General features: G+C 38.7%; 1 protein-coding gene across 1 annotated transcript in view; it reads left to right on the top strand.

Annotated features, from left to right (window-relative positions):
• Positions 1-865: 865 nt before the first annotated feature.
• LOC128862931 (dynein axonemal heavy chain 8) overlaps positions 866-27,909 on the top strand; it is a 42,830-nt gene continuing 15,786 nt past the window's right edge. The window contains exons 1-22 of the mRNA XM_054101769.1: positions 866-1,891; positions 1,967-2,070; positions 2,131-2,494; positions 2,554-2,924; positions 2,983-3,353; positions 5,359-5,594; positions 5,667-5,835; positions 5,898-6,303; positions 10,315-10,526; positions 10,605-10,729; positions 10,823-11,006; positions 11,768-11,975; positions 12,041-12,170; positions 12,234-12,652; positions 17,938-18,695; positions 18,757-18,896; positions 18,960-19,396; positions 22,662-22,882; positions 22,948-23,918; positions 24,263-24,611; positions 26,675-26,980; positions 27,039-27,373. Coding sequence (XP_053957744.1) covers positions 866-1,891; positions 1,967-2,070; positions 2,131-2,494; positions 2,554-2,924; positions 2,983-3,353; positions 5,359-5,594; positions 5,667-5,835; positions 5,898-6,303; positions 10,315-10,526; positions 10,605-10,729; positions 10,823-11,006; positions 11,768-11,975; positions 12,041-12,170; positions 12,234-12,652; positions 17,938-18,695; positions 18,757-18,896; positions 18,960-19,396; positions 22,662-22,882; positions 22,948-23,918; positions 24,263-24,611; positions 26,675-26,980; positions 27,039-27,373 — 7,842 coding nt within the window. The remainder of the gene's footprint in view (positions 1,892-1,966; positions 2,071-2,130; positions 2,495-2,553; positions 2,925-2,982; positions 3,354-5,358; positions 5,595-5,666; positions 5,836-5,897; positions 6,304-10,314; positions 10,527-10,604; positions 10,730-10,822; positions 11,007-11,767; positions 11,976-12,040; positions 12,171-12,233; positions 12,653-17,937; positions 18,696-18,756; positions 18,897-18,959; positions 19,397-22,661; positions 22,883-22,947; positions 23,919-24,262; positions 24,612-26,674; positions 26,981-27,038; positions 27,374-27,909) is intronic.

Below are 27,909 nucleotides of genomic sequence, written 5' to 3'. Positions count from 1 at the left end.
TCGCACAGAGCCATTGAATTCTATTAAATGAAACTGTAAACAAGAGCTCTTCACGCCCAACCTTTGGCCGCGCTCTCACAAAGTAAAACATTTTTCCGATTCGAATGACCATTGCTTTTAATAGGAAACATATTTTTGAGGCAATACAAATATTAACTGGTATCCGAAACGAACTGGACCCGACGATGTCAATGTGGATTAAGAGTAGTTAGAATAGAAGCCGTATATTAGCTCAGCCTGGATACCCGGACCGCGTGACAAGATGTCAGTTCAGGTTCAATCAGTTAAATTCATACGGAAACACTCGTACACATTGATGACAAGTTTGAGTTGGATGCATTTCGGAAAGGTATTTATTTATGTATTTATGTACTAGTAAAATAACTATAAATAGTAGTATTACAATTAAAAGGCACTAGTGCTATTAGTCTGACATTGGGAAATATTTGTTTTGCTGTATACCTCCTATGTATCATAGTAGAAACCGAATTGAAACGAAAGCCAAGGCGCGAGTTCTCTGTGATTTTTGAATCTTTTTGTCATAAAACATTTATCAAAACCCATGATTCTATTATATCTATAATTATAGATCTTTATATAGAGATATAATTGAATCATGATCAAAACCCACAACTAATTCGGTAAAAAAACCTCACATCTTTGCATCACAAAAGATTTCACTTTTTTGTGTAGACTTTCTACTCGGGCTGGCTAATTCGAGTAAAGTTCACGTCAAATGAAAAAAATTATTTGAAAAATAATTTTTCTACGTATCCGACGAAAATTTTTCTTTTGATATTTCTATTGAATTATTTAATATCAGCATAGTATTTGCAAACAGTATCGAAGTGAGCTCGTCATAACTATGGATAGCGGCGAGAAAAATCTTTTCCGTTTGCGTAAATTTTTTGGCGTTTCGCGCGCCATTCAGCAGCGCACAGCGCGCCGGCGTAGCGTTAGTGACCATGACAGGGAAGAGATCGAACGCAAGCGAATGCAAATGCTTAAGGAATACCGGCAACAACGCATTTCTTCTTTGGGAGCCAATCAGCGTTACATCATCGAAGTCGCTGCCGATTTATTGAACATAGATATGGACGAATTAATCATGGGTTTGGTCGATGATCAGGCATTTATTGATCTACTCAACGGTATATTTGAAGAGAAAGGGCCACGCGCATGTATGATTACCTATAATACTATGAAGGGTTATCCACCCGAATCGGGCCGGTTTCATGAGAAAAATAAATATGCCGATGTGAAGCGAGCGGTTTGTCTAAAAAGTGATTTGGTCCAGATGAAGGGTCCTTGGGTGATTGTGTATCGAAACAATAACAACAAAAGCATAGAAAATCGCACTGTTTCTGATGATGTAGCGATTTTTCGTTGGGTTGCCGATGACGGCAATTGCTTATATGTCGTAAAAGAGTTTATGAAACGAGTTTTAACCGCCTCATTGGAAGTTTTAACGGATTTTGGTGTTGCCGAGCCAGAGCAGAAGCGCAAATTTTTTCACATACTCAACATGTATAATATGTTTTTACAAGCTTCGGAGGAGACCGTATCGACACGCGTACATTTTGACGTTTCTCATGAGCTATATAAGGGTTTCCTTTTGGTTAAATTTCAAATTAAAGCAAGTGCTAAGGATATAGGTCGTGTACGGCTAGTTGAGCGCTATTTTGCACAATGGTTGCGACAAATCCAAGGAATTTTGGTAGAAGGAAAACGGATACTACGCGATTCGCCCGATGTTGGGCCATTACAAATGCTGGTCAACTGGCGGCGCCAATTAGCGCGTTATACCTCCATTATGGAATTTGTCTCATCCCCTGCCTTTAACAATCACAAGAAGTGCTTAGTATTGTCACGATCTTCGAAGCTATTGAAGGTGAATCAGGAATACATTTCTTTATATCCACAAAAACAAAATACTTTTACTGCTATGTTGACACCTTTTACACAGAAATGGGCGGAAATCGACAACCAGGTGACTTTAGTGCAAAATGAAGCCAAGGATAATGTGCGGTACATATCATCATTACAGAAGTTCTGGGATCCTTTGTACAGGTATATAAATAATTATTCAAATCATTGCTTGAAACTCTCATGTTGTTTATTTTTTGGCAGGTCTTCCCCAGAACAAATCATTAGCAGTCTGCCAGGTCTGATGGTGGCAATTCGTAACGTATCGAAAACAGCTCATTACTTTAATACGCCGAGTAATGTCACTGGTCTTTTTGTAAAAATCTCGAATCAAATAACTTTGACTAGTCGCCGCTATCTTACCGGTATCAACCGCAAGGTGATATGGAATATACCTCCAAATAGCGTAATAACGAAAATAAATAGATGCAATGAGATAATGGAATTCTATAAGAAAATTTATGTACAAACTGTTGAAGACATGGCACTTGCAAATGAAAAACCCTGGATTGTGTCCAAGGTTTACATATTTACTTATTTGGAAAAGTTTCAAGCCCGCCTTGAGAAGGTGCAATAGTACAGGTTTTTTAGGAATTCCATATAATTTCATATTATGTATTTCCGTAGATCAGAGATATATTTAATACAGAAATTACCTATGCGGTGCTGGACATTATCAATATCAGTGGCATGGAGAAGTTTAATGCACAAATTAAGGGCGCGAGAAGTACGATCACTTCGAAACCGTACGATCCACTTGATTACCGCATAGACTTGTTCGATAAAGATTATGAAGCTTTTGTCAAGGAGGTCGAACAAGCAGAAGTAGGTATGCAACAATTCGTGAAACAACAGATTGCTGATGTACCCATCGCCGAATCGGTAATATTGATACTACAACGTTTTGAGCGTTTGGGCTTAGAATGTTTATGCCTGGATAGACGTTACTTAGAAGTTGCCGAGATGCTGGAAAAGGAAATGTTTCTCTTAAAAGATGTGTACGTATCGCTGGCACTCGATATATATCTGTATTGTATTCCTGAATACATTCGATAGGTACAACGAGGAGCGTGGTAATCCGTTTATAGCGAGAAATATGCCACCAGTAGCTGGTCGCATCACTTGGATACGTTCCATTTTCAAAAAGATAGATGAACCCATGAAAGTACTCAGGTATCGGCAGTGTGTATTGGCGCATAAAAAAGCCCAGCGTACGGTGCGCTATTATAATTATATGAATGGTATAATATGCCACTATGAGATGACCTACCACAAAGCTTGGTATGATTATGCCGAAGAAGTTCGTTGCTTATTGAATTCGCCAATATTGTTATGTCAAAAAGAATTAGCCGAGTATACAGTCAACTTGGATCCGGCCATTAGACAGTTGATAAGAGAGACGGAATGGATGTGGAAACTGAAATTGGGTAAGGCTATCTAACATTTGTGAAACTATTAGAAAAGTTAGTCTCGGCTGCTGTAGCTGAATGGGTTGGTGCGTGACTACCATTCGGAATTCACAGAGAGAACGTAGGTTCGAATCTCGGTGAAACGCCAAAATTAAGAAAAAGTTGTTTCAAATAGCGGCCGCCCGTCGGCAGGCAATGGCAAACCTCCGAGTGTATTTCTACCATGAGAAGGCTCCTCATAAAAAAAATATCTGCCGTTCGGAGTCGGCTTGAAACTGTAGGCCCCTCCATTTGTGGAATAACATCAAGACGCACACCACAAATAGGAGGAGGAGCTCAGCCGAACATCCAAAAAGGGTGTACGCGCCAGTTATATATATATAAATATAGTCGCGGAAAGGGGATGTGTCACGATGATCTGCGTGGTACAAACCTATTTAAAAGCAACTGTATTTTAATTTGTTGTGACAGCATACAAATTTTCGTAAATGTTTTGGGGGATGTTGCTGGAGACGGGGTGCCCCAAAAAGTTACCTGCCAGAAATGTTGAGCTTTTAATTTATATTATTGAACATTCGTGCATTAAAATTTCCTCAGCAGATATTACAGCTGGGTCGATCATATGAGCAATGGCACTGTTTAAAACAAGCATACATATGTATTTTTTAAACCTAACGGAAGTAGATTTTTCGTTCTTCGGTGGTTGAGTGCTGAACAAACTGAACGGACATTGCTGGCGGTCTTGCATTCGATCAAAGAACACCAATTTCATTATAAAGGGTGTTTTTTTTAGAGGTTAGGTTTTCAAGTTGGCACTACTTTTTTCGTAGATGGTCTTTTTGACAGCTGTCACTTGATTTATGCTCAGTTTGGTTTGCCATTTCATAATGAATAGACTTACACCTGAACAACGTTTGCAAATCGTGCAAATTTATTACGAAAATAATGGTTCGGTTCGGGCGACGCATCGAAGAAAATTTTGTTCATCGATGAAGCTCACTTTTGGTTGAATGGGTATGTCAATAAGCAAAATTGTCGCATTTGGAGTGAACATTATCCACAAGCCATTGCTGAGACGCCGTTACATCCTCAAAAAGTCACTGTTTGGTGTGCTCTATGGGCAGAGGGAATCATTGGTCCATATTTCTTTAAAAATGAAGCCGGCCATAATGTTACAGTCAATGGAGAGCGCTATAGAGCCATGATTAATGACTTTTTCGTGCCTGAATTGGACGATGTTGATGTGGACGACCTTTGGTTCCAACAAGACGGCGCTACATGCCATACAGCCAACGCAACAATCGATTTATTGAAGGAAACTTTTGGTGAGCGCATTATCTCGCGCCGTGGACCCTTGGCGTGGCCTCCAAGATCGTGCGATATAACACCGCTGGACTATTTCTAGTGGGGCTATGTGAAGTCGCTTGTCTACGCAGATAAGCCCGAGACAATTGACGTCTTGGAAGAGAATATTCGGCGCGTTATTGCTGACAATTGCTGCAAAAAGTGGTCGAAAATTGGGCCTCTCGGCTGGAACTTATTCGAGCCAGCCGCGGCGGCCACTTGCCCGAAATCATTTTTAAAACATAATGGTAAACCCTTATCTTTATAATAAAGCTAAATTCTTGGCCATAACATTAAATTATATACGTTTTATTTCATCTTGAAAACCTAACCTCTAAAAAAAACACCCTTTACTATTGAAGCAGTATAAGGGCTCTGCAGTTTTCTTCTATAAACCTCAAAATGATTGCCAATACCTTTTCTAGAAAAACGCGGAGATAGTTGTTGAAGTTGTGGGAAAAATCGCTTTCCAAAATCTGATCGCCTCAGACGCTTTATTCAATACCAAATCAAAATGAGTAATAAGTGAAAAAACTACGATATAAGTTCGTAAATCTAATGGAAGCCAATATTATCATCACCTTAGTCGACTTTAATCCAAACTTATGTACGATATTTAGTTGCCAATAATAATAATATTTTTCGATAAATTGTTTGAAAATGGTATACTTTCCTCCAGAGGTTCCGAATATTGCTAGCGTGATTACCTATTGCAAGGATCGAATTCTTGACCCAGCCGTTCAGCTTAAGGAAGCCATTAAGCGCTACAATAGATTTCGACAATCGATTTCTGCGATTTTTATAAATATTATGCGTTTTCGATTAAAAGAAATCGGATTAATGTTGAAACCCGCCTTGTCATCTTTAACATGGATCTCAGAAAATCTCGAAGACTTTGTCCAAGCTTTTGAAGATGTAAGTATGCTCATCCTCCGCTTTCATTTTGCAGTTTTTTACAGTTTTTTGTTTGTTTTGGTTTCTTTGTAGAAAGTCGATGAAGTTGAGACATTCTATAGGACAGTCCAGAATATTGAAAAGATACGCATACTTAAAGAAATGGAAAATTTAACCGACTTCTTGTACGTTTACGAACCTAAAGAACCCATTACATCGGAAAAATATCTAGAAATGAGCAATAAGTTCCGTGCGGAGTTAGGTATAATTCTCAGGTTTTTTCTCCGTAAAATTCTCTTTTATTCTTCGTTACACTATTCGCAGAGACAATTATCGAGCGTAACTCAGTGTGTATTGAACGATCTGTTATCGATTTGGTTAATATGTTCGTAGATTTGTTGGACTTCGGTCCATTCGATTTGAAAGGACGACGTGTATATCAATTGCCTTTGGAAAAACTTACCGACAATAATTGGCGTGTCGAGGGTAATTACCCCATTAACAAATGGGACTGGATACAATTTCAGAAGATATATCGTACTATTTATTTGGTTCCGGATGATGCCCTGAGAAGTTTACAGATGAAAAACTACGAAGGCATTCATTACGAATTATATCATTTACGTAATGATTGCATGGATCTATTTTCACATTACAATTCAAAAATGATTTTAACACTGGTGCAATGTTCCAAGCGGTCGTTGGATATTGTACGACACAAAATATTAAGGTGAGTGCCGGTGTCATTAGCTTAAGAAGGGGATTTGTTGTAGAATAAGATAAAGTATTTAGCATATGGGTAGGCTTAGTTTGAGCTAACACTGCGGTAAATAGCTTAACCTTGAGTTAGATAGCTTAATCCCCGAATGATTTTGTTACGATCAACCAACGTAGTGTATAAATATGAGTGGTACTGTTCTTAGGTATTGAACTGAAATTCTCCCACTTTCTTATTTGTGAAGGGCACCTTAACAGAAGGCGCTCAGCTTCCTTGTATTAATTTTTATACGATATCCAGTCTTTTGGCGTGGATGCCTATATGCTAATGTCTTGTAAAATCAGGTCTAAGTTTCGCTTACAATACGTATAACCTCCTAGGACACCCCAGCTGGCTATCCTGCGACCTTACGCCGTAAACAATCTATGATATGTGTCCATTGCACAGTGTGACTTTTTTCACTTTTAGGATGCCAAAATTAATAACAGCCAAACCAATGGAGCAATTTATTTCAAATTTTGCAGTGTGGTTGCAGATACCTAAATCTGATTTGAAAATAAAAATAGGCGTGATACGCCTACTTTTTCTCCTTGCCCACATATAACGTAAAATTTCACATAATCATATTTTCTACTTTAAAAGCAGGGATCGGATGATATTAGAAGCCTGTCCAATAAACCCTCATTGGTTTGAGTTCGTGAACTTTTCATTGTATACCATTCGCGATAATTTCTGACATCTTTATTTCTCGATTCTTGCGCTTCTTCGGAAAGCTGACCAATAGGAACCATGCATGACGATATTATATGTCTTGAATGGAAGAGTATTTTATGCAGACTGACTGGCATATTGTACCACTCATATTCCCTCAAATAAAGATCGCGTGTGTCTCTCACGTATACCTCAACGGCCTCAGCATTTATTTGAAATTCACACCCTAAGCAAGACAATATGGTGAAAAGCCTTTTTAAGAGACGTAAGTTAATGCCTGTAATGTCTGCAGCAACTTCTGTATTACTAAAAAAAACGTCATGCTGTGTTTCCGTCATTTGTATTGCCAGATTTCTCTTTTGGCATATCAATTAAAAGACCAGTTTCGTTTCTAAGTCTGCTTTGAATGCTTTCCTTCCTCTGTTTCAGTTTTTCCTTATTTTCGGCGCCTCTTACACACCATGTCTTTAGTTCCAACCGATATGCAATGTGCAACATACACTCCATGCACCGTATCGATGAGTGAAGTGGTGAAATGCCGAATCTTAGCATGTTTGCGTCAACTTTCCGTTTCGACAAAGCGCTAAAATTATTCATATCCTTCGCTGAAGCACCACATATATAATATAACACGCTTGAGATGAGGTATATGCTGAAAGTGCATTACATACTTTACCGTCAATCATACACAAAATTAGTGTACTAGTAACTTTAAAGTTTAAATGTTCCATCCTAATTATTGTAGGAAGAAGATTAGAAATTTGGTCTTCCACAATCTTTACTTCTCTCACAATAGCATCTCGCGTTTCTTTTTCAAACAAAAATTTAATGGGACGGCAATATCTGGTTGATGATGGAACAGGGTTCCTCCACATAACAACTCTACGTTCATTAACTAGAGTATACATTTGGAGAAGTACGAGTGAAACAAAAAACATGCTGCTATCAGATTGATTTTCTTCGCTGAACTTTTGCTTATACCGTTTTTGCTCCAAGCCATCGCAACCCCATTTGAAAGTCACGAAAACTTCTTGAATACTGGGAATCGACAGCAGTACTTCTTTTTGTGCGTTACACAACCTTTTTATACTATGATCAATAAACGTACCTACATTGGATCTAATAGAGGATGAAGTTGATGGCCCAACATCAAGACGTTATTTTCCAAAGTATTTACTCTTGGAAAGCCAACTATAATTACGGGCTAGAACACGGGCCTTAACTCGGCAAGACCCCTCCCACTTTGAAGAAAATTGGTAACACAGTTTTTTTATACGCTCTCCTAGCTTTTTAGTATCCACGTCTCTTCCGATCATCGCACAAATTTTCTCTAACACCGCATCACGACGCGTTTCTTGCGAGCTCGTCAGCCAAATTTCAAAAAGTTCTTTCCGAGGAATCGCCATGAAAACTTCTTTTAAAACTGTGGTAGCAAATTGTAGCAAAATTTTATTCCAGTATCTGAAACACAGAATCCTAAAGGTCGTTTCGCTGTTAAAGAATGGACGGAACTCGATGGACAAATATAAGTTTTTCTCAGTAAAATATCAAAAATAATATTAAGCTATGGCTGTTTTAGTGATATTTTACTGAGTGGATTTGTATCGATAGTAAAAACTTTATAATCCTCTTACTTACCCCTGAAGTACAAAATTGTTGGAATTTAATCAGCAAATACTCAATTTTATGAAATTGATACTTATTCGTATTATATCTTTTGACAAACTTCACAGCGATGTTCGTATAATAAATAAAAATTATTCAATTGACGCACCGGCTTGTGTTTGTAAACGGTTATCTTTCTTAAAACTATTGTTCTGATAAATTTTGAGTACACTGTCGTAAAATTTGGTCATTTTTACACAACATACCGAAAGAAAATCATTTTCGCAGAACTCTTTTTTTTTAATTTTGGCATCCTAAAACGATAAAAAGTCACAGTGTGCATTGTGGAGGTAAATGCTTTTGTTTTTGGTGCCGCGGTTGAGTTCTCGCTTGAATAGTGTAGAATCACAATTGAATACCATATTTAGCATGAATCTTAAACATCAAATCACAGAATTTCCTCTTTTTACAAGATAGATAGAAACGACAGGAGCTTTATTCTGATAATTTCGAGTTTATTTATTCAAAATAGTCCCCTCTGGCCTCGATACACTGTTTTGTGCGATTTAAAAGCTTTTCGAAAGAGTGTTTCAGGTCATTGACCGGAATGCCCTTCAGGATGTCGGTACAAGCCTAGAAGGTAGAAGTCACAGGGAGCCTTATCAAAAAATCAGTCCCAAGAGTGGATCGATGAGATGGTGCATTATCCTCCTTCGCGGTATTCAGGGCGAATCCGACGAATGCGATGCAACAAACGGTTGTATTGACAGTTTGACCCGTCGGCACGAACTCCTTGTGGACAATTCCTTTGGAATCGTAAAAACAAATGAGCATCGACTTGATTTTTGACTTATCCAAACGCGATTTTTTGGGTGGTGGCGCGTCTGGGGCCTTCCATTCGGCACTTTGACACTTACTTTCAGATTTATGTTGGAGACACCACGTTTCATCACCAGGTACAATGTTGTAAAGGAAGTTCTCGTCTTTTCTCGCTTCTTTTATGAGATCTTTCGAATGATAAATTCTGAGCAATTTTTGGCATGTTTTGGAGATATTCAACTCCGACTCCATGAATTTCAATGATAATTTCGGTTCATTTTTGATAAATTTACGAACTATTTCGATCGAGTTTTCGGTGATTACGGATTTTGGGCGCCCCGTATGTTCATTGTCGTTTATGCCCTCACAACCATCTCTGAAAAGTGTAAACTAGTCATGAGCTCTGGCACAACATAGACAAGCATCGCCATAAACTTTTTTCATCAATTCAAATGTTTCAGTAAACGTTTTACCGATTTTAAAACAAAGTTTTGTGCTCTTTGTTCGAAACTCATTTTTGTAACGATGACACAAACATACTAACACTTCAGAAGCAATAACTTCGCTTCCATTGAACCGAATGTCATCAAGCTTTCACTGGAAGTCAGTCCAACGCACTAACTCATTAAAAAGATGGCGTCATCAAAAACAATTTTATGACACAAACTTCGTTTATTTTGGACTTCGCCTTGTATGACGGCGTATGTATTTTCAGTTCGCTCTGCTGAGAGCCGAAAAATGCATATAACTCTCTGGTCTACGTAGTAGAGTGGACTTGTTATCAAGGGAGCCGAAAAGACAGTAGCGATCGCATGATTAAATTAGTGTTCCTTGTAATGGTTCTGTATCACATTAAGTATTGAGTTATTCGCTTCTTCTCTATCGTAGAACAAATTGGCGCACCGATCCAATCAAGCCGATACTCTACACAAACATGGATGTTGTCTTGGCATTGGGTTGTACGATTGATCCCAGCTTAGAAGTGATGCAAACGCATTTCCTTACAGCGATACAGGTATGCACCGAAATCAATTATTTTGTTTCGACGTGGGGCCGACAAGCAAAGACATTGGAGCGACGTTCAAGGCGTGTCACCGTCGGTAGGCGAATTTATTAGAAAAAAATATATATTCATATAAGTGTACTTTTCATCGGAACTTTCTATGTTATCTCTACAGATGAGAATCGGTATGACAGATCCTATTTCCGTTATGTTGTTGATCATAAGGACATAATCCGCGCTACTACGAATCTCGTAAATGGTTTACTGTTATACAAGCAAGATATAGATGACTTTTTAACGGTGAGTTTCTGAAGTGCCGTTATATTCTGATAATGGAGTATATTTCGAGTTGATATAACGTTGAGTTAAATTTTTGGTCGTACGCCACATTAGGAAAATTTCGACAAATTTAAATATTTATGGAGTGAAGAGCGGGAGCAGATCATACAGGATTTTGTGGAAACCAATCCGTTAACGGTGGACATACGTGACAAATTTATTTACTATGATGATATCACTAGGGATCTGGAAGAAATGTCAACAAAAAAAGTTATTGGTCCAATTGAAATACGGATGGGTATGTAAACGATTTTATGTTTAACAAGTAGGGAAGTGCTGAATTCGGACTAAACTTTTTACACCCTTATATAAAATTTAATTTTAGCCGGTTGTTAATTTTTGGGATAAAACAAACTCGAAGACAATGAAAATTATTCATTGTAAAAATAGACAGATGGACGTCTTAACAAATAAAAGTTGGATGGGGTTTTTCCCCTATCGGTAATATTTAAATAAAATCTAAATAAAGCGGGGAGCAATACGTGTACTAGGTTTGGACGAGTTTCATTAAGTCGCATTTATTCAAAATTGGGTGCGTCACCGCCTATTTTTTGAAAGTTTTACTTGCATGGCATTTCTTTCCTTGAACTTGTCATTCCTACCAAGCTTGATTAATTTTGTCTCATTTATAACAGAATAACTTTGTTTTCCTTTTGAAACTTACCTTTACATAGACGGTGGTTAGTCACCGATTTAGCTTATTTACCAACCTACGGCGGATGACGAGCAATGTCTGTGCTAAGTTTAATTAAAATATGTGGTTAGTACACTAGATAGGGCTAGCTTACTGGAGCGGCAGCTCTTGGTAACGTAGAACCGGCTGCCATGGGAATTAAAATATATTAATTTGTGCTCGAGTTATCGAGCGCACGGACGGACAGACGGTCGAATAGACATAGCTAAATCGACTCTCTTATCATAGTTTATATCTATCTTGATTCCTGTATACTATTAAATGTAGCCGTTATGTGATATATCGTATATTTGCCCTCTCAACAGAGAAAGCTTTTGTGAAATATGTGGAAGAATCAAAAAAGTGGAAAGTTATGCTGGGTCAATTATTGAGCACTCAGTATAAAAAGGAATTAGACGAAATGGTCGATTTTATTACTGAAATGGAGGTTATACTTAATAAACCTATAAACGATCTCGATGACGTGCGACAGGCGATGAATTGTTTGGAAAAGATACGCGATAACTTTATAACGTAGGTTATAAGAGTTGGCTGGAACAATCGATGAAAAATATTTTATAAAACAATTTTTTTTCCAGCATGGATATGAATCTCCAATTGATTACCGACACCTACGCACTTTTCTCACAGTACAACATATTTGTGCCACAAGATGACTACGATAAGGTGGATAGCTTGCAATTGGCTTTTAATAAAATGTTGGAAAATGTGAGTTAGCTTACATTTTAAAATTTTCACTTATTTAAACTGAAATTTTATTTCAATGTGTAGGCTAAGAAAACTTCCCAACGCATATCGGACATGGAGGGGCCTCTGCTGCGCGAGTTAAACGAAGGCATTGCACAGTTTGTCAAGGATCTCGAGCAATTCAACATCGATTTCGATGCGAATGGTCCCATGGTTGAGGGCATTTCGGCAAAAGAGGCTAGTGATCGTGTGTTTCTCTTTCAGGGACAGTTCGATGAGCTTTGGCGTAAATATGAAATGTATAACAGTGGTGAAAAACTTTTCGGTTTGCCGATCACGGATTATCCGGTGCTGCACCAGCGTAAACGTGAATTTAACTATTTGAATCGGTTGTATTCGTTATACATTCAGGTACTGAAGACGATTGCCGACTATTATGAAATGCCATGGGCTGAAGTAGATATTGAAAAGATCAGTACCGAGTTGTCTGATTTCCAAGTCAGGTATGTGAATTAAATTAAAACAATGTACAGGGACAATCGTTCGTGGCCAAGTTAAATACGAATATGAAAGGTTTTTACTCCTACAAGATGATTATTAGAGAACTCGGTTAGCTTGTCACTGTTAGCAAACTGCATATCAATATGTGTAATGAGAGGAGGCTTGGAGGCATAGAGCAGTTTCCGCACGAAAAAAAATTGGGTCAATAATTTTAACATCTTTTAAGAAGTGTTGAGGGTTGGATATAAATATTATAAATAAGCTAGGTACGTTCAGTCATTCACCTGAAAATATGGCTTTTGGGATAGTAGTTGAAGTTTAAATTCTGAAATGCTTATGTCTTTATGTCCAGGTGTGGTTCGGATATATATAGAAGCTGAGAATGAAGTTCTTATCCGAGGCTTTCTTTGTGTTTTCATTTGGCGGATTTTAACGTGGTGGGTCCCAAACCCAGCGCACCAACTATCCTGGGATGCTTCGCCTTCTCACGTTGGCTTGCTCCCGAACGGGTGTTCGGAAGTTACCCAGAAGATACTTTGGTTAATTCCGGAAGTTGTGAGCTGCTTGAACCATATGTAGAAGAATCGTCCTGGCCACTCCCAAGTGAATGCCGATCAGTAGCTTTCCCCAATTGCGTGGATTTCTACATATGGAGCCATCCTCTAGAGGACGTTGCTTAATACCCGCAGCGCCATCAGAATTGGGAAGGACCTCTCCGAGCCGTTTGATACCAAGCGAGGTTTCAGACAGGGTGACTCGCTGTCGTGTGACTTCTTTATCCTGATGTTAGAAAGGATCGTACGAGCCAAAGAGCTTAATCGCTCAGGCACAATTTTTTATAAAAGCGTACAATTGTTGGCGTATGCCGATGATATTGACATCATCGGCCTTAACAACCGCGCTGTTAGTTCTGCCTTTTCCAAACTGGATAAAGAGGCAAAGCGAATGGGTCTGGTGGTGAACGAGGGCAAAACGAAGTACCTCCTGTTATCAAACAAACAGTCGACGCACTCGTGTATCGGCACGCACGTCACTCTTGACAGTTATGATTTCGAGGTTGTAAAAGACTTCGTTTTATTTAGGAAGCAGCATTAACGCAGCATTGGCGGCCGCCGTAGCCGAATGGGTTGGTGCGTGATTACCATTCGGAATTCACAGAGAGAACGTTGGTTCGAATCTCGGTGAAACAGCAAAATTAAGAAAAACATTTTCCTAATAGCGGTTGTCCCTCGGCAGGCAATGGCAAACCTCCGAGTGTATTTCTGGCATGAAAAAGCTCCTCATAAAAATATCTGCCGTTCGGAGTCGGCTTGAAACTGTAGGCCCCTAAATTTGTGGAACAACATCAAGGCGCACACCACAAATAGGAGGAGGAGCTCGACCAAACACCCAAAAAGGGTGTACGCGCCAATTACACTAGTCTACAAGGAAAAGTATCCGAAATAATTTAAACTAATATCTGCTTCTCTGTCCATGCAAAATTCGGATTGATAACTAAAATTAATTTATTAGTTTGAGTTTTCGAGATATCCTAACCTAAAAGTGCAAAAAACCCCATTTTTGCCCATATTTGAGGTTATGTAGCCTTGCAGATGTTTTCTTTCACCAAAATTAAAGGATGTCATCTTTAAATACAATCCTTCTTTTTTCAAATGGCGTTTTGTTTGCTCAAATATCATTTTTTTTCGCAGAGATATTGCATTTTGAAATTTTCATGTTTCGAAATTTTCCTACACCTGAAAATCGATTAAGATAACATAGACATGATATATTCGATTACTAATTTTCTTGAATTGAGTCTTATTTTTCTTAAAATTTTGTCTCACACCATAAGTGTGCTGACTCACCACATCCCTACACTATCTAACCTTTGGGTACCGAGTCACACACAGCCCTAACCCCTAGAAACCACCCCTATCATACCGCGAGCAGGCTAACCCACATAACCGCAAGCAGGCTTTCCCACAAACTCCAAATTTACATACTATTAATCCATATATTTCAGGCCCTCAAACCCAAGAAAATTAGTAAGCGACTATATCATGTCTATGTTATCTTAATCGATTTTCAGGTGTAGGAAAATTTCGAAACATGAAAATTTCAAAATGCGATATCTCTGCGAAAAAAAATGATATTTGAGCAAACAAAACGCCATTTGAAAAAAGAAGGATTGTATTTAAAGATGCCATCCTTTAATTTTGGTGAAAGAAAACATCTGCAAGGCTACATAACCTCAAATATGGGCAAAAATGGGGGTTTTTGCACTTTTAGGTTAGGATATCTCGAAAACTCAAACTAATAGAGCAATTCTGAGGCCAGATTTGGATTCAGCGCATCATAAACCTTCGGAAATATATAGTCTGGTTTCTGGGTCTGAATGTTGGTTAAATTTTGTCGGCCTGTGTTATATATATATATATTAACCACGATAACAATGCCAGTCTTGAAACCCAAGGTAGAAACTCTCTTGCCAACAAATGCTACTTTGGACTAATTAGGCAATTGAGTAGTAAAGTTCCCTCTCCACGAACAAAACTAACATCCTACAAGGCTTTCATCATGCCCGTCCATAACGTATGGCGCAGAAGCGTGGATGATGACAATATCCGATGAAGCGTCGCTTGGGGTGTTTGAGAGAAAGATGCTGCGCAAGACTTTTGGACCTTTAAATGGATACAAACGCTCCGGCTTTGAAAGTATTCGATGCGCTACCAGCTGGTGGTGGTAGTAGAGGAAGAGAAAGGCCTCCTCTGCGTTAGAAAGATCAGGTGGAGAAGGACTTGACTTCACTTGGTGTGTCCAACTGGCACCGGTTAGCACGAGAAAGAATCGACTGGCGGGATTTGTTAAATTCGGCCAAAATCGCGTAAGCCGTTATCGCGCCAATTGAGAAGAAGAGGGGTATGGAGTTATCCATAGCAGCTGTTTAGGATGCCTGTGTGAATTCGAATTAATTTTAATAAATTTTGGGAGTTCTGTGACTCGGAAATAAGACAAAATGTTTCTTAAAAGTCTACTTCACTACCTAAATTGCTTACTAGGATAGGTTCGGTTAAATACCTGTCGGTGAGAGGGCCTCTTTGAATCAGGAATTAAATTCGTACGTTGTGATAAATTGTGGCAAAACAAACAAAGAAAACCGAGCGATGACTATCCACCGTTGTGTTAACCGCTTCTTGCTACTGATGAAATTTATCAGGTAGTTAGTATCTACGACTGCTATATTTGCAGACGTGGCAAAGAAGTGAGAGTCAAGATTCTTAAATCTTAGCCCCGTGAGAGCAGGATAGCTAAGGAAAGGGTGCTGAGGTGACCCCTTCTCATCCTCCAAATAGTTACAGAAAGAAGGATTCGAAGTTACGAAAAAATATTAAAATTTTTTTCCGATAGTCAAGCCACGGTCAAGGCTTCAAGATTCAGATTCAAACTGGTTAACTTCTGTTAAAAGAAGATCAAATCTGTTGGATGTGCAGGTAACATTTCTCTGATTTGGGTTCCAGGGCATAGGAATATAGTGGGAGAATAAATTGTTGATGAGCTTGCCAGGAAGGGGTCGACTTAATTGGTCTCAGAGATCTCCTACCCGATCATCGGCACCGACTAATTTCGAGAGGTGCGGTAACCTTACTACTTTCTTTCTGTTACTGCTACTTTGAGTGCCTTCGAACCACCTGTGGCTAAAAGGATACTTGCTCAAAACTCGTTGAGTTAACGCAAAGCCAACCTCAAGGGGATCTCAATCCTCTCATTTAGAGGGAAAACCACCTTGCCCAGCAGTTTTCCGCATTTTCCCTGCGATCAGTTACCCTAATGAGCTATTTTTAAAGAATTTGGCTGCTGCCGAAAGGGAAGCCAGGAATTTCCCTGACCAGTTTTGGTGCATCATCACTGAGCTTAGAGCTCTAATTATCTCTTGGCTGTCGGAATACAGGGTTGGCCATATTAAACTGACCCATGTGATTATTAAAAAAATATGGAAAAAGAAACATTTTTTTGTGTTTCATTGTGAAAAACATTTAATTTAGTTCAAGGAGATTCGTTTACATCACTTTTTGAATATGATATCGCGCAAGTGGTCGCCCTTAGCTCGTATAGCGTAATGTGCCCGTTTTTCGGCGTTTTCCATAGTTTTGGCCAGCGTCTCGGCCGATATGGCGGCTATTTCCCGTCGGATATTGGCCTTAAGTGCGCCTAGTGTCTTTGGCTTGATGACGTAAACCTTAGATTTCAAATAGCCCCAAAGAAAAAAGTCCGGTGGCGTCAAATCCGGTGATCGTGGCGGCCAGTCAAAATCGCCGCTTTTTGATATCAAACGGCCAGGGAACAAAGTCTTCAATAAGTTGACGGTGGCTCGTGCTGTGTGTGGTGGTGCGCCATCTTGCTGAAACCAGAAGTGCTCCATACAAAATCGGTTATCATGGCCCGATAACGCTCTTGATTGACGGTCAATGGTTGGTGTTGACCATTTTCAAAGAAGAACGGCCCAATGACCATATCAGCGCAAATGCCACACCAGACTGTAACTTTTTGGTCGTGGAGAGGTACCTCTTCAATAATTTGAGGGTTTTCAGTGGCGTAGAAACGGCAATTTTGCTTATTTACGGTTCCGTTCAAGGAGAAATGGGCCTCATCACTCATAATGATTTGATGACGTTGCGTTTTTACAATCGAGAAGGAATTTTGAATGTACAGCTGAACAATTTCAGCGCGTTCTATTGGGGTGTACTGTTTCATGGTATAAATCTCCTTCGACTGACGCTTCCAACGCGGTATGTCATTAGCTGATCTGAAATTACAGTAAAAAGTTATAGGGTTACTCAATGGGTCAGTTTAATATGGCCAACCCTGTAGATGTTTACTTCCATGCCACTTGTTTCACAAGTGGAAAGCCAAACAGGCGCTTCCCTGATTGCGGCTACCTTCTCCGGAATACACTACGGTGGCCTGGCAGCCTGAATTTGAGTTTGGAGGGCAGCTCCGTGAACAGGTTGACCAGAATGACCAGTCTCTAAGTGCTGCACCACCCCACTCTTCTCATAAGGGCATGTGAATGAAATATTGATACTTACAGACAGAGCTTGTTTGAGTGTATGTGTTACATGAACTCCCAAATTGTATATGCCAGTGAAAAGTAGGTACATATATATGTTTATAAATACCTATACCTACGAAAGAGCATTTTTTGAAAGTGAAAACTTAGCATAAATTTCTTCTTATTAATAACCTCACATTCTTTAATCCTTAAATATTCTCCTTTTTATTTTATTATTGCTCTTGTTGTTTAAAGATGCCGCAAATTGCCCAAAGGTATGCAGTCATGGCCAGCTTTTATTGACCTTAAAACTAAAATCGATGATTTCAATGAGACATGCCCACTGCTAGAGTTGATGACCAACAAGGCAATGAAGGAACGTCATTGGGTGCGACTTAATGCACTTCTAAAGACTGAATTCGATCCGACGAGCGCTAAATTTACGCTCGGTAAATTGCTAGAGGCACCTATCTTGAAATACAAGGATGAAGTGGAGGATATTTGTGTGGGTGCAAGTAAAGAGCTGGACATTGAGGCAAAATTGAAACAAGTCGTCGCCGATTGGTCCGTTGTTAATTTGCAATTGGGTCAATTCAAGAATCGTGGCGAGCTCGTATTGAAAGGACAAGAGACACTGGATATTATCGCTAGTTTGGAGGACAGTTTGATGGTGATGAATTCGTTGGCTTCGAATCGTTACAATGCACCTTTCAAAAAAGATATACAACTATGGCTATCAAAATTGGTGAATACTGGCGAGATTTTGGAGAAATGGTTGATGACGCAAAATTTATGGATTTACTTGGAGGCGGTATTTGTTGGTGGCGACATCGCGAAGCAGCTGCCATTGGAGGCTAAACGTTTCACTAACATTGACAAAAATTATGTGAAGATTATGTATAGAGCACGTGAAATTCCAAATGCCGTGGAGTGTTGCACGGGTGATGATACACTCGCGACAAGTCTTTCGTGGCTGCTGGATCAGTTGGAGACATGCCAAAAGTCATTGACTGGTATTTTTTATGAAGTGTATACAAAAAGTATATATCTGACATGTTTTGCTTTGGGCTTTAGGTTACTTGGAATCGAAGCGTTTGCTATTTCCGCGTTTCTTCTTCATTTCGGATCCTGTGCTGCTCGAGATACTCGGACAAGCCTCTGATCCGACGACCATACAGCCACACTTGCTTAGTATATTTGATGCAATAGCAACAGTAAGAAGAACACTAAAGTTATGAATTGTTTTTGTATATGAATGCTCCATTTCCCGTTTTCAGGTCGACTTCCAAGAGAAAACAAATGACGTTATGATCGCTATGAATTCAATGAATAACGAGAAAGTGGCTTTCGAAACACCTGTCCAATGCAGTGGCAGTGTTGAGCTGTGGCTTGGTAAACTGTTAAAGGAAATGCAAGACACAATGCGTACCATTTTGGCAAACATGGCACAAAGTCTAAGCGATCCTGAGTTTGTTTTTGTTGAAGAGTTTCCTGCATTCTGCGGTCAAGCAGGTTTATTAGGTGTGCAATTACTCTGGACACGTGATTCGGAATATGCGTTGAGAAAATGTCGTACCGATCGTGTTATCATGAAGCGAACGAATGCGAAATTTCTGAACTTACTTAATTATTTCATTGATTTGACTGTGAAGGATTTAACAAAGCTGGATCGTGTACGCTTTGAAACGATGGTCACAATTCATGTGCATCAGAGGTAGGATAAACCACAAACATACATACATAGGTATATACCTAATTATAGAATTTCGGAATTCGATTGGGTTTTGTTTCAATACAAAATTTTTGGTGTTAAAAATGAATCTATTCTGTTGGATGCAAATAATATTCCTCAGCCCGTTATCGTATATCCATAGCTCCACAATAAAGCCGGAATGTTGCCACACCTAGTTTATAGAATGAGTCCCATGAGCCTTTTCATATATAGTTTGCAAAATTCATATTCGTACACCCTACGCGGCCACCGTAGGCGGATGGGTTGGTGCGTGACTACCATTCGCAATTCAGAGAGAACATAGGTTCGAATCTGGGTGAAACACCAAAATTAAGACAACTTTGTTTCTAATAGCGGTCGCCCCTCGGCAGGCAATGGCAAACCTCCGAATGTTTTTCTGCCATGCAAAACCTCCTCAATAAAAATCATTTGCCGTTCGGAATCGGTTTAAAACTGTAGGTCCCACCATTTGTGGAACAACATCAAGACGCATGTCACAAATAAGAGGAGGAGCTCGGGCAAATACCCAAAAAGGGTGTACGCGTCAATTATATATATATATACCTATATATACACCCTAGATTTTTTACTACTATTCTAAACAAAGTAATCACTGATATTGTTGCTGTAAAAACTGAATATAGCTTTTTAAAAGATGCAAAAATATGCATATTTCTACGGGTTAAGTAATTAAGTTCGATTTAATCCGTTTGAGGTGATGAGGCATGAATTTCACAAGTTTCCCGTAAGATTTGTAAATATTTTTACCCACCTAGACTTAAAATTCTTTTCAGGTTCTGGATGTTCTCTATATCATATTTTTTAAAGGATTTTTTAAAAATGGAAAATAAATTCTATATAGGGTTCAAATCAGGTTTTTGCGTTGGTGTTTTTAAATATTTTAAGCATTTTATTTAGGTCTGCGAACAGCCAGTAGTCGATAGGAGTAAAATCTAGTGAATACGGTGGTTGTGGGAGCAATTCGAAGTTCACTTCATGTAGTTTTGCCATTGTTTTGATTGACTTGTGACACGGTGCGTTGTCTTTATGAAACAAAACAGTGAGCAAACGCGCCACCCACTTTGAACAGAGCTCTTTCTCATAGCCAAACGTTCATGCAATATAGAGCCAACCCATTCTTTTGATATCTTACGATGTCAGCTAACTCACGTAACTTCACTTTTCGATCATTCAAAACGATTTTGTGGCCTTATTTGGACCGCAGTGGACCGTTGTGCATCATCGCTGTCTCTACGACCACGTTTGAAGTCAGCAAACCATCGTTTTATTCTTGTTTTATTTGATGGAGCGGAGTCCCCATAATACTTTTCAAGCTATTGCTTTGCTTGAACGGTATTTTTTCCCATCAAGAAGCAGTGTAAAAGTAACATGAAATTGTTTTGATCCATTGTTTTGAAAATAACAAAAGTAGAGTGACTCTTAGCACAATAATTCACGAACTAATGTATAGAATATTATGAAATTTAACAGCTGTCGTTTTAAGGTTAGTATTAACTTCAAAAAGAGGTGAATGCAATAATACTAGTGTCATCTATGTGTTAGGTCCGGGAATTTTCAGCCTATGTGTTATGTAGGATCCAGAGACGGGTATCCAAAGCGGTGTGCTTGGAATCATTACCTTGTTGAAAAATAAAATTGTGCCTCGATCACAAATTTTCACCATATCGCCTTGAGTTCATAATTCCATTTATAAGGTGTAGTTCTCTACACTTGAGTCGCTAAAACATCCCTAAGCTATCACCGATGAAATTCCATACTTAAATGTGGGTATGAAATAGCGTTGATTTAAACAAATGAAATTTTCCTCAAATTTCAATCCGTAGTTTTTTGTTGTTGTTCTGCATCTAATCTGATTTTTCGAATGTAATGTAAAGCAATAACACTAATCTTGAATCGCGATTGTAAAATGGTCAACGTCTTTTCTAACTTCGCGTCGGAAAAAAGATTGCTTCCGCCGATTCAGGAGCAACCTTTTCTGATTTCTTACTTTTTATTGGTTCGCCTGGTATTTTTATATACTTTTACTATGGACTGAATAGTAGAAACACTTCGTTTTACCGATTTCGCGAGTTTTCTCAATAAATCGTCATCTGTGCATGTTTATGATTCAATTTCTCATTTCATTTCACAATTCACTCGATTTACGTCCAATTATCAAAATTATAATCAATCTTTCTAATATTATTTGCGAGCTGAAAGGAAATTGTGCCCAATTGCCGCTCTAGCGTTTTTTTTTTTCCAAAAAATGGTAAAATTCTACAGTTTTATTTTTGTGTCGGTACGTTGCCAAGGTGAACGAATATGAATTTTGCACAAATTTTTCATTAAGCTTCCACTGGTGCAATGCATATTAAGCAAATGTGTACGAATATGAATTTTGCATACTGTACATTTATATTGAAATTATTTATTTACTGTGCTTTTAAAACAATAAACTCATCAATCGCGTTTTGACTTAAGACTGCAGTGTAGAAGATTTTTTGTACCCTTAATCCACAATACGCAAAATACCTTCTACCTCTCTAATGAAGAGGTGTTTGGTAGTCGCAAGCCTATCTATCACAAGTGCAACTATACTCTTCTGAAAAGTTCTAATTTAGATTCAGCCAAGACCAGACATTCACTTATGATGATTAATGTGTTCAGTCATCAGATCATCCACAATCCCGCCATCGATAAACGGACTCTTGCGGTGCCAACACGAATACAATCGATTGTGGCCGGTGAGGTCATCAGAAAGAATTATTAAGCTGGTCCTACTTAAATGATTTATGCCATTCCTTCCTGAGTTATTCTAATTTATTCCAGTACTTACCCCGCTCTCTAAGTATATCCAGTCGAAATGGTGCCTGGTGGCACGGGAGCAGCGTATACACATCCTCTTGTTAACCCGTTGACGATCTTATGCCCTGCAACATCACGGTATTTTTCTTTGCCAGAAGCTGAAGGGTGTCGTGACATTCCTATACTCCTGGTCCATCTGAATTTAGACCTGTGCTTCAATGGTTTATTCCCAGTCTTCGAGTCTAAATACTTCAAAATCATTTTATTTTGTATTTATATTGATCTCGGTCTCTTAATTGTGTAGAAAAAATCTAAATTTCCAGTTGTTTGAGTTTCCATTATCATACATACATTAGTATTCATTTATGAGAGATTGAGCCTTATCAAAGTGGTTACACCATGCATGTCCTATATGCACGATTTTTTAACATTCTCATTTTAGAGATATTTTCGACGATTTATGCACCATGCGTATCAAATATATTAGCGACTTTGAATGGCAAAAGCAAGCGAGATTCTACTATCACGAGGATAATGACGACGTTATAGTTGGTATTACGGATGTGAATTTCATATATCAGAACGAATATTTGGGTGTAACTGAGCGATTGGCTATTACACCATTGACAGATCGCTGTTACATTACTTTAGCACAAGCTATAGGTGAGCTTGTATTTATCGTACTTATGCCTTAACCATTATCTACATTTAAAATTCTATATTCGTAGGTATGTCAATGGGTGGTGCTCCGGCGGGACCTGCTGGCACTGGTAAGACAGAGACAACTAAAGATATGGGCCGTGCTTTGGGCAAATTGGTCGTGGTGTTCAATTGTTCGGATCAAATGGATTTTCGCGGCTTGGGTCGTATTTATAAAGGACTAGCACAGTCTGGTTCTTGGGGCTGTTTCGATGAGTTCAATCGCATCGAGTTGCCTGTGTTGTCGGTAGCAGCGCAACAAATTTATATTGTGTTGACTGCGCGTAAAGAAAAGCGTAGCTGGTTCATATTCAGCGATGGTGATACAGTCACGCTTAATTCCGAATTTGGTCTCTTCATTACAATGAATCCCGGCTATGCAGGGCGTCAAGAATTGCCCGAAAATTTAAAGATTATGTTCCGTTCTGTGGCAATGATGGTACCGGATCGCGCTATTATTATTCGGGTGAAATTAGCCAGTTGTGGTTTTAAGGAAAATTTGGTGTTGTCGCGTAAATTTTACACCCTCTACAAGCTTTGCGAAGAGCAGCTATCTAAGCAAGTGCACTACGATTTTGGCTTGCGTAACATTTTATCAGTGTTACGTACATTAGGTGCACAAAAGCGTGCCAATCCCACTGATACAGAGGAGACTATCGTAATGCGCGTGTTGCGTGACATGAATGTTTCAAAACTGATTGATGAAGACGAGGGTCTATTTATTTCACTGATCGATGACATGTTTCCGGGTATTAAGCTGACCCAAGCGTCATACAAAGATCTTCAGCGTGCCATTGTAAAGGTAGCCGACGAACTGGGTTATGTGAACAATCCTGAATGGAATCTGAAGGTCGTGCAGCTGTACGAAACTTCGCTTGTGCGACACGGTTTGATGCTGATGGGACCAACTGGCTCTGGAAAGACAAGCTGCACACATGCGATGCTAAGATGCTTCACCGAAATGGGACAGCCCCATAAGGAGATGCGAATGAACCCGAAGGTGAGTCAACCAAATGCTTAAGGTTTGAGAGAGGAAGATAAAATATTGCATTCAAAAGTTAAATGATGTTTTCTGTAAAACAGACCTTTCATAGAGAATTTCAATACCATTATATTATTATTGGGCCAGTCGCAGTGCATGACTCTGAGGCGGTCTATTGCGCTTGACCGTAGGCCTATAATTGAAGGCTTCTGACGAATTTGAGTACCTCTTGAGGCTTTTTGTTCCATATCCCTAATGTATTTAGATTCACCCCACCTAGGTGTACGTGTCTTTGCTTGTTTCTACTAATTCTAGTTTGTCACTACTTATTTCCATTAATCCTCTAAATTCACCATTCAAAGGCCATTACTGCTCCTCAAATGTTCGGTCGCCTCGACGTGGCCACCAATGATTGGACCGATGGTATTTTCTCAACATTATGGAGACGTTCGCTGAAAATACCGAAACATCAAAACTGCTGGATCGTTCTGGATGGACCCGTAGATGCGGTCTGGATTGAAAATTTAAACTCTGTATTAGACGATAATAAAACCTTGACCTTAGCCAATGGTGATCGTATAAAAATGGCGGATAATTCAAAATTGGTATTCGAACCAGATAATGTGGATAATGCTTCGCCCGCTACAGTAAGTCGTGTCGGTATGACATTTATGAGCTCATCGGTGTTGAAGTGGATGGTCTATATGGAAGGTAAGTGCACGTATGTAGATACAAACGTATTCTGGTATATTCTAGTGGAAGAGCTGAGGGACAGATGCATGCAAAGCGTCTTTGGTTACTGTTACAAAATAAGTCTAACCAGTTATGGTAGATCGTCAGCTCATCCCAAATAATTAATGATTTTTTTACACAAGACCAGACCATCCAGTTACTTCGTAAGGTTGATCGTTGAATCCAAAAATTTACATAATTTAGTTTTCTACCAAGTCGTTTCCGATATAATGCCAAATTACGGATTTGTATTAAAAAAAAAAGGGGGTACATTCATTCTGTTGGTTTTGTTATTTGTAATTTGTTTGGCAGCACAGACTTTCGTAATTGGTAGAACTGGAAAAAATTTTACATTGAAAAACATCTTGTTGAATACTGTTAAAAATGCCCAATACCGCTGCTGAAGCTTTTTAAAAACCACTTTTGCTCAACAAAAGCACTTTTGTTCATCAAATAAAAACAAACGAACGCTGTTGGTAAACCTGTGGCATTGGAGTCGAATGAGTTGACCAAAGTCTAACACGTGACCAACACAGAATCGATTTTTGTGCTACCATTTATCACGCATCGTGTGACCCGGAGTGGGCTCGACACATGAAAACGATAGAAACAGTCTCATATAGCTGTCCCCCTTGCCATATAATGACAAAGCCTCGATAGTAACATATTTCTGTAATGAGAAAGCTTCTCATAAAATATGATATATTGCCGTTCAGAGGGGGCGTACAACTGTGAGCTCTTCTAATCGTGAAACACCAACAAGACTATAAATTGGAGGAGGAACTCATCCAAACAACCAACTAAGTATATAGCGCCACTTAAATAAAAGAAAAATGGGATCATAGGAGATGTTAAAATGCTGATCAGAGGTAGAAGGAAAGATTGGAAATTACCTTTAATTTGTTGTATTATTGGGTTTGATCGGTTTTATCGGATTCTCCAGATATTAGAAATTTGTATGATCTGAATGTTGTACTTTAATCGAAAACCGATATTTGGCTATATATCGAAAACTACATAACAGAAAAAGTAAGTAAGGAAAGTTGCATTCGGTTGATTGAATTTTGTATATGTGAACTGGTCTATGAAAAGGTACCTTACGTGTCAAAAAAGTCATTTTTCACTTTTTTGTTGATTCGAATAGTGTGTGAAAGGCTCTTCAAAATGTTAAAAGTAAAAAAAAGAAAAGTACAAATACGAAAAAGACTGATTTTTTTAGAAGTTTAAACTTTAACTGCTGTTTTCTCGAAAACTTGTTTTCGCACGTAAGGTACCTTTTCGTAGACCAGGTCACATATGTTAATTTAGGCCGGCTGTTAATTTTTGAAATAAAGCAAACTCATAGTTAATAAGAGTAATAGCGTGTGGAAACAGAAGGACGGACGGAAATTTTGTTTATAACTTATAAAAGTAGGCGTGATTTTTATCTGATCTCAATAATATTTAGGTCGGCTCTAAATGAGGTGGGTAGCAAAACGTGTACCAAGTTTGGCCGAGTTTATTAAGTCGTTATCGAGATAAATTCACTCACCGAAAAGTGGGAGTGGCACCGTGCACTTTTTCAAAAGTTAACTTGCGTTTGCTTGTCTAATTTTGTTTTATCTATAACCGAGATATCACTTGTTTTCTTTCTTGAAAATTACCATTACACGGAAGTTAGCAGTGATTATTGACCGATTTCGCATATTTTCAATACAAAAATAGATGGACAAAGCACAATATGTGTATACGAAGTTCAATTAAAGTATATAATATTAATTTTTGCTCGAGCCATCGTGTACACGGACGGACGCACAGCCACCCCTCTCATCAATATGGGTATTCTGGTTTATACATATATGTCTACATCTACTTCGATTCCTTTTTGCTGCTACATACAACCTTTCGTGACAAAATTATATAAATATATTATTTATATATATATTGGATGGTCTGGTTATTAGTTTCTTTTAGCTAATTAATCTTTTTCTAATTAAAACAAATGCATTTCTTTTAGAGATATAATTTTAATTATTGTAGTTTTCTTTTTTTCCTTTTATCAGCTTGGGTCCACATGCAGCCCGCAGCTGAAGCAGAAATATACCGACGATGCTATGCTGCCATCTATGATGATGCACATACCTTCCTACAAACAAAGCTCATGGCTAAAATGCGTATTTTGGAAGCAATCTATATTAAGCAAATGCTCGAAATTATGGACGGCATTTTAGAGGAGTGTAGCAATCGAAGCGAAAGATATTTGGAACGTATGTTCCTATTTGCTCTAATGTGGACTTTGGGCGCTGTGCTGGAAATCAACGAACGTGATAAATTTGAAGAATATTTGGTTAAGCATCCGTCAAAGCTAAGTAAGTGCAGCCTCAGCTCGATATTATTTTTTATTAGTATTTTTCGCATATTTTAAAGAGTGGCCAAAGAGACAGCCAAACGAGACGATTTTTGAATATTATGTTGATGATCAGGGTCTATGGCAACATTGGAATACGCGAGTTGAAGATTTCATCTACCCTGAGGATAGCATACCGGAGTTCGCCTCGATTTTAGTGCCCAATGTGGATAACGTACGTACCGCATACCTGATGCATAATATTGCAAAGCAGCGCAAGCAGGTGCTGCTGATTGGTGAGCAGGGTACTGCGAAGACGGTGATGATTAAAGGATATATGGCGCAATATGATCCGGAGCAACATTTATCCAAGTCCTTTAATTTTTCATCGGCAACAACACCAAATATGTACCAGGTATGTGTGGGGGCTCGTTTTCTATGAAACTTCTGCACGGTGTCTGTTTCATACCATTTGTTTATGATAAAATATTATTTAAATGAAAAATATATTATCTTTAGATATTTTTAGCTAAAGCTTAGAAGATACCTTATGAATTTTTCATAAGGTCAAAGGGAACGACATGGAATTAGGGTTAAAACGAGTAATTTACTTGTAATTTTCGATTACCTTAGCAAACATATGAGAAACATGACATTCGTCCCCAAACTCAAAAAATGTCGTCTACAAAAGTTCTCTGGTAGTCTATTTACCTGCATATCTTATAAGCTTCCAGAAACAACACCTCGTAGGGCATGGTACTTATTTATCTTATATAAGGTACTGGAGCGCCGTATCCGGGTGTTGGTATCTGGGTTGGTGCATGACTACCATTCGGAATCCAGAGAGAACGTAGGTTCGAATCTTGGTGATACACCAAAATTAAGAAAACGTTTTTTCTAATAGTGGTCGCCACTCGGCAGGCAAGTGTATTTCTGCTATGAAAAAGCTCC

The sequence above is a fragment of the Anastrepha ludens genome, chromosome 5, assembly GCF_028408465.1.
Source record: "Anastrepha ludens isolate Willacy chromosome 5, idAnaLude1.1, whole genome shotgun sequence".
NCBI classification, from domain to species: domain Eukaryota; kingdom Metazoa; phylum Arthropoda; class Insecta; order Diptera; family Tephritidae; genus Anastrepha; species Anastrepha ludens.
The sequence above is the reverse complement of the archived record's forward strand: the minus strand, read 5'-3'. Positions and strand labels throughout refer to the sequence as shown.